Consider the following 11762-nt stretch of genomic DNA (forward strand, 5'->3'; position numbering starts at 1 on the left):
TCCGAATACTTGTCCCAATGACTACTGGCAACGTCGAGCAAGACGGTGATGTCAAGGACATGGACTAACGTCCCAAATGACATCACAGCATAGCCTCATGCACCGCATGGGTCCTCTGACAAAGCGGTTGGAGAGAGTTTTACCGCTAGCTGTTAGCGACTGAGTACACCACCTAGTGATAAAAACCAACATTTGTTATAAATTTATATGTAAAAGTCGACAAATCGTTTTGTTTGATAAATTTGAAATAAGTGGATTTTACGGAAATCTGCTTAAAGGGTTCTTTAGGACTGATATGTTGAACAGTTGACTAGTGACACCCAAACATGTCAATGTTATTCCAGAAAACGACTTTTTGTTGGTTTATAATTTACTACACAACTAACATTTCAAAGTTCGGCTCATTCTCAGATTTTACACTCTCGATGAAGAATAATATGGTTATATTGGTTTCAGATCACTCAATAGGGGGACAAGACAATCGGGGAATCCCACAGCGGCATACATGTATTTCATCTGACGTAAAACTACATGTAGTCCCAACGTCACATAATAGTATAGTTGGCGATGTGATGAGCAATTGTCTTGTTACCCCTGGTGAGTAAATGAGAAACCAAATCGTCGCTTTCTTATGGTGAAATTGTGTCGCATAAAACCATAAAACATTCCGAAGTTGGTCACAGTTCTCTAATTTTTACATTCTTGAGTACAGAATAATGACGCTGAATATTTACAGATGTTTGCCAGTGCTGCCACCATTTGACGATATAGGAAACGTCACTAGGTGGCAGCACATGACCCTGGTTGACAGATGAGAATTTGGCTTAGGAGGCATCACATAGAGCTTACGTTTTGGCAAAGTCATTTCTTTAAAAAACGTTTTTTACGCAGATTTTTTCGTTAAGTTCTTTGAGACCTTGTTAGAAACTCACTGTTTTTGTTGTAGCATAAAGGGTTTGTCATCCTCAGAAAAACAAACATTGACTTTTGGTACTTGGTACCCAAGATTTGCGAGGACCTGCTGATTAGTGCTACATGTAGTGTCTACACAAGTCCCCAGATGGCAGTACTGTTCTCCTCTCCACTCCACTCCACTAAAACTCACTGGAGGCAACTTTCGTCTTCCAATCCAAGCCCAGATTTGGCTGAGTTGTCCAAACCGAGCAAAAGGATCGATTTCTTGTCTTTTCCATTGATTTCAGGTCCACTGAAACCTTGGCTGGTCCGAAATTGAGTCGGTCCAACGAAAGAACCGACTCAACACATTAGGTTGAGTTTAGCGAAATTTGAGTAGAGACTCAAGGTCGAAAGATTAGGAAGTTGACTTGAGGAACTCGACAAAATTGGGCAGGGCCTGGCAGCCTCGCACCTGCTACAGATCCATGGCGCACAATTACAAAAAAATAAAAGTTTGGATTTCGTTAGTTTTCTTTGGTTTAGTATCGATAGCTTCCGATTTCTTTTCGTAATTTCTCTAATTCTGGGATTTTTTCGTATTTCTGGTTAATCGTAATGAGTTTTGATGGCTTTTCAGGGTGGCTCCTTTCCCATGGTGGGATGTCGTTCCTCTTGTTGATGCTGAAAGATGAATTTGAACTTAAAAGGACTGGGCTTTTTTTCGAATATTTTTGTGAAAATATATCATTTTACCCTAAAATTGGAATAAAATCTTGACACAAATGGTACCATCAGAAAGTGCTCATCAAAAGCTTTCCAATGAATGGTCATGTCAATAGGTTTGTGAATGGTACCATCAGAAAGTGCTCATCGAGAGCTTTCCAATGAATGGTCATGTCAATAGCTTTCGAAATGGTACCATCAGAAAGTGCTCATCGAGAGCTTTCCAGTAAGAGATGGCTAGGCAAACAGCAAATCTTTGGTAGCTTTTTTTATACTTACACAACATCATTCTTACACACAGCAGCGTACACGCTAAAGGATGCAACTCCCACGCAGGCCGTACCAATGATTACCCCAAGGGGTACCAACTGGAAAATAAACAGGAAAACTTGTTCAAGATGCGGAAGTTAAGCTTAGATATATGTAAACATTCGATTCATTGATTTATGATACAGAAATCGACTAAAAACCTGAAAAATAAGAGTGCGAATAGGGAACTTTTGTAATTGTACCACAAAACAGTACCAAATGTTAGGAAGTTGGACCCCCGAAATAGTTTAAAATTCACCATCCTGCCTATAGTCCCCCTCCTATCTTTGCCCAAGGTTCACCTTCCCAAGATGTGTCCCCCTTTCCTCACAGACATGGGCCACCCTAGACGCTGGTAACTACTTATGACTCATACTGGCTACTGCTGCCAAACAAACTTTTTTCCTGTGCCAGCCTACTCCCTGATTTACGAGTGGAGCATGGACCAATTAATGGGCAATAAACCAGGAAGCATGAGCCATACTGTGAAGCAGAAACTCAATACAGTGGAACCTCCTTTAGCGGACACCTGTCTATTAAGGACAACCTCTCTATTAAGGACACAAGTTATGGTCCCAAATTGGTTGTTTTCATTCGATTTGACCTCTCTAATCAGGACACCTCTCTATTAACATTTGTCAGTCCTGAGGGTGTCCTTAATAGAGAGGTTCTATTGCACATAGTTGCCAAGCCCATTTCATCTGCTTTCACATTGGTAACATTTTTCTTTCCATTAGAAGGTAGGTTTATCTTGCTTGTGGAGGACCTCAATGATCTTGTATCTCACGGTCTTATATACTCCCTTTTAAGGTAGGGTATAACTGGATAAGATGCAAAAACCTTGGTGGTGAAGATGGACCTCAGCAGGTCATCGGCAAAAAGAAAATTGGGCTGACTGACCAGCTCTTCTTTACTTTGTGACCCAATCCTAATTACTATGCTGAAGCTCACATGCCCTTGTGCAGTTATCAAAAAAATATGCATAGGCCCTACTTTCTTTTAACTCAAGGCGAGTCGACCCCCTTTTATAATTTTTTAGGCCAAAGGTGGCCATAAAAACCAGATATAAATAGAATATTCAGATCACGTGAAATTCCAGGCAGCCTTGAGATAATTTATTACTTTCCTGATAAATATGGCAATAACTTGGCACCACCGATTAGTCAGATATAGGACAAGGAGGCTCAGAAATGTGTCCTTAATATTCTTCAGCAGATTGGTGGGTAACCTCTTTATTGACCTGGGTTTATGTCCCAGGTAACTACCAGGATACTGCCATACTGGACATGCAAGGACTTTTTTACTCCTTGCTTTTACTATGGAAGAAGCTTTTACTATTGGTTTTTACTTAAGAGCAAGCTTTTACTCTTGGCATTTACTTAAAGGACGCATTTATATACTATTCGCTCTTACTCTTGACTTTTACTTTAGAGTAAGCTTTTACTAAGAAGGTTGCCCCCACCACCATCCCCCTACCCACCCATTACTCTTGACGTGGCCCACCTCCGCGCCCACAGACAGCTGTCACATGGCAGTAAAGTGTCACATCGAGCCAATTTTGTTCCAGACTTTGAAGTGCTCTGAACCAGTCTGAACCTTTCCAGTGTTACGAGTGTACTGTAAGCAGATGGAAACATGCATGGAGCATGTATTGTCTCCGGCAGTGTTAGGCCTGTGGCAAAACTGGGGTTGATTGCTAAGAATCTCTGTGATTAATGTTTGGGCATGGGGTCTGAGACTGTCAACAAGTACACTTTTGGAGTTACTCTTTTTGACCAACAATAATAAAAATGATAGACCTTGACTGGTGGATTTGGCAGAGGATGATAGGTGGAGTACACCATGACATTGGATCTTGGAAGAGACAAGTAAGAATGCATCAAAACTAAGAAAATAAGACAAATAAGGCAGGGGGTAGCGTGGCTGGGGGGGGGGCAAAATGACCATTTGTCACCAAAATCACGGTCAATATATTAGATTTAGTAATTTTTGGCGAATAATGGGGCACGCTAACTATGCCCCCCCCCCCCCCGGCCCTAAGAGCTGGGGGGGGGGGGGGGGGGGGAGGGCTTAAACTGTAAAGAAAACATGAGGCTTACCTCCCAGTATTTTCTGAATGCTTTCAGGCCGAATCCGAAAGTCTTCATCTTGGCTATTTGATTTCCTACTGAGTCAACCCTGTTCGTCATCGTGTTAGTTTGGTTTTATATGTCCGTCTGAAATGAGAAAGGGAAAAATGGTCAATAATGGGAGGGAAACACACAAAAAGGATAATACCTTTTAGCCCCTATCCTGTTTCATCACTTCCCCTCAACTGAAACACAGGCCACTGAATCAAGCCAAATCGCCTGTCATTCCTGTGCCACCCGGCAACCCGGGCTGCGGGGATCGCATCCCATCGAAATCGAAAGTAGGGCCTATGAGTCAAAAATAAGCACAGAATCAAGCAAAAGTCCCTAAGATCATGACTGAAATGTCACCTGAAGACAATCCCTTCCAAACGAGACAATAAATCCACCACAAAGGCACAAAACCTACCAAAAATATGTGAATCGTCTGCTTTAACTTGGAGCACGTGTTTCGTGTTCGGCGCGAAAATCTTATCTGGCGCAAATGTGCCCATCCTACTCTATTTGAGCGTTATTTTGCCCTTGACAAGGACACAGTCTCCACACAGCGTGAGCAAAGCTACTCAAAGATCAATACTTGCGCATGCGGAGTTGGCATTTTGGTGTTGTGTTTGGAGCTCAGGGAATTCTTGATCGACATCACGACCAATCAGCGGACGGTACTTGGGATTCCCCAAACTGCGTCATGCGAAATGCATTTATTTTAAGTATTTTTAGAACGCCAACGCATTTCTCCTTCAAACATGAATGGAGTTGTTGCTATTGCTATATTTGGTAAATGCATCCGCGTGTTTTCTTCTGTTCATTTCGTGAATGAATATTGTACAAGTAATTCAAAGGGCCTATTTTGAGGAGAGCCATGTAAGAATATTAAATTGTATTTATAATATGCCTTTTGCGGTCAGTTTAGTTATGGCCATTACCTCAAACTGATTCTATGCATGTACAGTAGAACCTCCCTTAGCGGACACCTCTCTATTAAGGACACCCTCTCTATTAAGGTCACTAGTTTTGGTCCTAAATTGGATTTTTCCATTCAATTTGACCTCTTCATTCAGGACACCTCTCTAAGGACAGCACTTGTCAGTTCCCAATGCGGGTGGACACCAGGTTTTGAAGTAGCAATCTTCATCTTATAATGAAAATCACACGATCCTGCAAAGGACCAGGAAGAATGCATACGACACATAAAGAGTTAAACAAATAGGAAAATAGGAATTTAGGCCACACGAACCAACATCCTAATTAAATATATTCGTCATTTTCTTATGAATTCCATACGGGATTCCAGGACATCTAAAATGGGCCGGATAAAAAGTGATCTTGCACATCATGGTCTTGATCTGTTTATACTCCACGCAGCGAGTATCAATGTGTGATGAGGCGGTCCTATACTGTCAGCTTTGGTGTATCCTGTTCTCACAGAGCTGCTGTTTTGAACGCCCGGATGTCAGTCAACAGTCAGCTTCCGGCCCTGACAACAACAGCATGTCATCTGCTGCTTCACTTGTCACATGATCAGGTCTCATCCTAATGTCTAGAAGGGGAAGGATTTCCATACCAGTAAATGGGTACGGATATCCATACGCGCGCCCAACTGATCAAAAACACAGTGTTTGCCTTTGACAAGAAGCACCTGGATGGCTTAAGATACCGGTCTTACCATTGTTATTCATTCCTCGGACTTTCTCTCCTGGGGTCTAAAATGCCTTTCACACCGTCGACAAACAACACGACGACAAAGCAACGGAAATAACATCGTGAAACGGAAGTTGTTTGGTCAGACGTCTTCGGCATATCAAACCAATGTTGCTATGGATACGTGTAAGTGCGGTTGATCTGCTGTCCTTGGTAATTGAGATCTAGACCACGCAGTTTGATCCATCTCCATTACCAATCAATTATGTACCGTTGTTTTTTGTTTGCAATAGATCTTAGACCAGACACTGATCCTGATTGAGTAGATCGACAACCCCATCCAAGGGAGTAAAGTGTGAGCACAGGTACATGAAATTAAGTGCTCCATAACCCCCCCCCCCCCCCTCCCCAATTTACATACACCCGTTGAAATCGTCAGTCCACAGTGGGACGAGTGAGACTTGGCAACGATGATCACCATTGACGACGCTTGGAGAATGGCTCGATAAAGCAGGTCAGGGAGCTTTTGATTGGCCAGACAAGGAAGTCACACGACTTGGGAAAACCAGACTTCTTTTTTTCTTCTCTCACTTGTTGCCCAGACATGGCAGATGAACTTTGTCTTTTTCCCCATGATTATCATCCTGCACTATCATGTCACGCGGGCAATTGAAAGATCTGGAGCGGAGTGATAACACAAATATTTACAAAAGATTGATGTATGACTTGTAAATCAGGTGAATTACTCAGAAATAATGTCAAATATCAAACAACGCTTGTACTTCTTGACTCTGGAACAAGTACTGCCCTGGTGAGCAAAGTTGAAGGACCAGCTAATTTTGACAACAAAATATCAATCACTTATAAATAGACACATGTCAAATACTAGGCTTGCTATCAGTCCTGTAAATAGGCTTATGAGAAGGACATGTCGGACCCTACATCAGATTAAGGCATGTTCCAATTACTTGAATAAAAAATCTTAGTGTAAAGTTCTTGTTTGTTCCTCCGAAGAGAGAGACCCATGAATTTCATAGGAGGAACTAAAGAAAAAGCCATCACTCTGTCATTCAGCGTTTCCAATAAAACATGAGGGAAACGCTCTAGACGAAATCATCCGAAGTGTTATACAACGGTGTAGAACTAGAAATGTCCCCCTGGAAAAAGTGTCCGACCCTATTGTATTCCGACGGATTTATAAAGCTCGCTGCGCTTTTTTGACTCCCGGGGCAGTCCATTTCGTCGTCTTCATACTGTCTCGAGGGACGAGGCTGGTCCAGAGTGCGACTAGACTGGGTAGAAGCATTGTTGAACCTTCCACCCAGCAGACGGCTGCGCATGCCACTTGACAACAGAACTGCCCCGTTTCCTTCGCGGCAATGGCAATAGGTAATAGCAGGCGACCACAAAATAGTCATGTTTTCCTTCACGGCGGATGTACCGCCAAGGACAGCTTCGGGCTGCGGAACTATATGACCATGACAACATCAGTCCCCAGCTAATTCCGGTCACGAAATGTTGTTTGGACAGTCATTAGTATGAGTCATTAGGTCCATTTGACAAGAGGTGCGGTTCTTTCGTTCGGCAACGCGAAAACGGGCGTCTTATATGAGCTATTAAAGCGATAACTGACACAGAATCACAGTGGAAAGAAGCCAAGAGCAACTATACGCGTGTTACCCTGCTGGAAACCGGAAGTGCGAAAAATTAACATGGCGGCCTTTAAAGCAGACGATCTACGTAGTGCCACCTAGCGTATTAGCCAACAAAACGACAAAATGTGGCATTACTCTCCAAATCTTTGCTCACCGTAGCCATTACCGTGAATCATTGAGATGGATTGCTCCTGTCAGTAACGCAAAAACCTGGTCATGACTCTTGGGGATGGAAATTACTATCAGAGTGATTCTTGTAATCAGGAATCGATACGGAAGTCTAGTCGATAGAGCTGCTAGGATTGGTACTGTATGAGCCAGGCGGGCTCAGCCGGCGAAGGTCACCTCTGTCCATTTAACCCATTCCCCATTTTCTACATGACCAAGTCCTCTATAGTATTACAATGCCGAGACTGATCCCAGCAACGCATAAAGAGCCAATGTATAGCACTAATTCAAATGGCCGCCTCCGCACCCCGTTTTCCAACCAGCAGTTTCGACCCCAAGAGCAAAACTCGCGGCTGGCTTTTACGAGGAGCCACTGTAGACCTATTCGTAATTCAAAATGGCCGCCGCAGCAACCATCTTGAAAAGGTATCGCCAGTCGAAAACTGGACTGTCATAACGGGCAAAGATAGGAGTCAAACAAATCTAACACCAATCAGTCATACAAGCCTTCCGGCGCCAATCGTTCAAAGAGATATTTTTACGTCAAAACCAACATTTTTTTAGGTCTGACAGCCAGTCTATCAGTATTCAACGAGCCAAATAACTAACACTGACATGGCTGAAGAAACGTATAATTGTTCTTTCATAAGGTTTTATTTATTACCTGTAAAATGTCAACATACAGGTAAACATGAGATGAATGACGCCCTAACCTAAGACAAGGTCGTGTGCTGTATATTTATATCAGGGAGTACGTTTACCGAGGTCAAGTGTGCCTTCAGACAAGGTATCCGAAGGTTACCTTACTAAAAATATCCTGTTACCATTCCAATGTTCTGCAGCCTGGGAGTACACTCCTATGCAGTGCATTTCGTCATCCCGGGCGGCAGGACGAGGCCGGTTTATCGCGTCGTCTGGAAGCTGAGCAATGTCAAGATAGCGCCTTTGAACCATCCCACGGGCTTGTCATGTATGTCCCCCTGAAAAAGTGCCCTCCCCTATCAATGGTGACCCTCTCAGTCATGTTTCTATGGAGACTCATGTCCTCCCGAAATTAAAAGCGCATAAAAAAATCTCTGTCCCTGTGACACTCTCCTCTGTTGCACCGCTTAGTCTTGAGACTAAGAGGAGAATACTGTTTATTAGCCAATCCGCCAAGACTGCCCCCGGGCGGCACTAATAATCAGCTGCCTCCTTGCCAGCGTCTCCGTCGGGAAAAATTGATTAGAGGGTTGCTATGAATGGCATATAGATAACTGAGGCACACGAGCTTATAATATTCACAATGACTATGGTTCTGCCGAAATCAATAACATTCTCACGTGTTTGCAATGCAAATTATCAACATTCAACATCGTTCCCAATGTTTAATTTAACTACGGTAAATGTCATTAAACTGTTTACGACGATTTCCATGGGGACAAGAAGTGATTAGCCTGTCGGCGACGGAGGTTCAAGGCGACGGTGATTGCCAAATTCACACACTTTCACGCATCTGCAATGCAAATTGTCAACAATCAACATGTAATTTTTTTCCCATGTCTGACGAAAGATGTGGCCTTTGCTGTGAAAATTCATCCAACAATAAAAAATGCTGACATCAGCGATTTTTGGCGATCATCCGAGGGTTGCTCTGGTATTTGGAGACTGGCATATGAATGCCTTTGATGTAAAACCTGGCGTTATTATCTATATCAACTGTCGACAGACGACATTTACGCAGCCTAGTTTCCATGGAAACTGCGCCACTCGAATCAAAGAGATTTTTCAAATTTATTTGCACTTGTAGACCTACAAAGCTGCAATAGTATTAGCGCGAAGGCGAATGGAATCAGTAGCAATTCTATAAATAGGCGACATCAGTATTCAATGTAGCAACTTGATTTCAGATACTTGTAGCTTTCAGCAATTAAACCAACTTCTCAAAACTCTGGATTGAAAGCCAGCTCTTCTTCGTTTTAATTTTCTGGTTTGATACATGCAATAGCACTTCATCATTCTATTGAAATAGATCGGCTGCATAAAAAAACACCCAAAAAAGTATGTTGTATTTTTCATACAGGGTGTAGTCAAAACAAAGGATGCGGCGGTCGTGAAATGAAGTGGAGACGTTTTGTAATCATATGTTTAAGTTGACGTACCCTATTCGCCACATCCAGTCGCTAAGACAGTTAAAAACATTTGAAAACGTAACATTAAAATGGAGGCTAAATCCTAATAAGCAACGCGTGGCGGCGACAAACACTAGTGGAATTTGGCCCATTTTAAGATGTATTGAACTAGTTCAGTCCGTGACTGACAAGAATGACCATATGAAAACATGGATTAGTTATAAACAGACTGAGGATGATTTATAGACCTGTTTACTCCAGAAATAAAATTGATTCTAAAAATAGAGTTGTGCGGTAGAACAGCTGCTACCTCGTGTAACAACTTGGTCAGGCCTTTTGTGACGTCATCATGTGTTTCCAAGGTTACCACACGGAGATTGATATTGATATGTAAACAACGCATTTTATTAAAGGGACTATAAAGTAAGTTGAGAATAGTAACGTACGTTTTCGCCGAAGACGATCTCGCCAGCCGAGAGCCATCCTGAGCTTCAGGGCCTTTCCCTAGCTTCTCTGGCCATACAGCGAACTACATTTATAACCCCTGCTTCCCTCAGGATAGTGTGCCAATCTTGACACTAGAGGCGCTGATTTCGTTACTTATTAGACATGGCTTGCGAATTGGTTACATCCCGTGCATTGTTTATTGCAGTTTGATAATTTTTCAATTGTACATCTCATACCCATGTTGTCCCTTTAAGAAATTGTCGCATCTCTTGATAGGTCATCAAAAATCGTTACCGTAGTCAAAACACATCCAATCATGAATGAAAAAATAAATGAAAATTGTGTTGATCACATCTGGGAATGATTGATTGGAACCACTCCCCTTCGATAATATTATCATGTGTCGCTGATGGCGAATGGCGAGGTTGTTCGATATTGTACATTTCAGACCGGAAAATACTCGTCTCCTACTCGTCTGCGGTGGGAATATCGATTTTGGCTGAATAAACACCTTTATGATAAACGCGGCTCTCATAACCCTTTATATATATGTGTGTGTGTGTGTATCGTATCACGAACATGGTGTTCGTTTCCCAGCAACGATCATAAATCAAAATTGGCTATAAATTCCCGCCAAAATATCTAGAGAGGTTTTCCCGGGTTTTCTTTACAAAGAACCATATATTATTTTTACATGATTCGCCATAAGGTATTTCACATACATGTACTTGACACAAATTCAATATTCGCGCCTTTTCAGAAAACCGTTAAGAAATTCCAAATATGGAAATGAACTGGCGTGCCGCCAATTTATTCAAGGCGACGTCAGTCGTCTGCTTTGAAAAACTGGACTAGAAAGGTATTAAAATCATAACAACGAGTACAAAATTTTCGATGCGATTTTGCCGTAAACGTTTACAGAACCTTACCTCGGTAAAATTCCGTAGAACTTGCTAATCCTTTGAAAATACTGATATTGATTATGCAAATTAGCCGGCGAAATATGTGAGCACGTGCGTTGCTGAGGACAGAGAGAGGTCACCTTGATAAAATCCATGAATCATATAATAATGCTGAACAGAGTCGTTTTTTCTGGGTATCGGAATGAAAATGTTTATCCTTTATACATATATATCATCGGATTTCATTTACATATCGACAATTGCTGGTAAAAAGCCGGGGCAAAAAGAAAGACAAAAGAACACAACCGTATATAAAAACAGTGAAAAGAGAAAGCGAGATACAACGATGTCGTATGATCACGTTGTCCCTGGTCAAACCTGATAAAAGGTACTCAAAAGTAAAAAGAAAGTCAGAGACAAAATAGACTACCGTATGAGAATTGATGACCAGACATCCATCGAAATATCAAAGCGGTTACTCACCGGATAAAAAAGCTGATTAGATGTGGAGTTGTCCCTGTCTCAGAGCACTGCTTTCCTTCGATGAAAACCGTTGGTTGTGATGACTAGACCAGCCGCGAAATCTTTTATCACCAAGTCCCGCCCCCTCGTAAATTTTCATATCGCACGTGGGGCATTATTGTAATTGAGATGTGAGCTTGAGTGGGGATTTGAAAGGACAACTTTAGGGCACCCTTGAAATCAGTGTTAGTATAGGGAAATCTTTCTTAGAGGATAGAGAGTCTGGGAACTATAAGGATTCGTTTACTTTTTGAGCCCCTT

General features: G+C 42.1%; 1 protein-coding gene across 2 annotated transcripts; it reads right to left on the reverse strand.

Moving 5' to 3' along the window:
• Positions 1 to 362: 362 nt before the first annotated feature.
• On the reverse strand, positions 363 to 11551 carry LOC135498543 (normal mucosa of esophagus-specific gene 1 protein-like). Of its 2 annotated transcripts, none has more exons than XM_064788807.1 (4): positions 11463 to 11551; positions 4029 to 4145; positions 1900 to 1988; positions 363 to 1578 (listed from the first exon to the last, which is right to left on the reverse strand). In XM_064788807.1, exons 2-4 carry the CDS (start codon positions 4116 to 4118, stop codon positions 1437 to 1439), a joined length of 321 nt encoding a protein of 106 aa, XP_064644877.1. In that variant the 5' UTR covers positions 4119 to 4145; positions 11463 to 11551; the 3' UTR covers positions 363 to 1436. The 2 variants fall into 2 exon arrangements, with proteins under 2 accessions (XP_064644877.1, XP_064644876.1); XM_064788806.1 differs by lacking the exon at positions 11463 to 11551 and adding an exon at positions 4468 to 4567.
• Positions 11552 to 11762: the final 211 nt, after the last annotated feature.

Source organism: Lineus longissimus, chromosome 14 (assembly GCF_910592395.1).
Source record: "Lineus longissimus chromosome 14, tnLinLong1.2, whole genome shotgun sequence".
Lineage (NCBI taxonomy): Eukaryota > Metazoa > Nemertea > Pilidiophora > Heteronemertea > Lineidae > Lineus > Lineus longissimus.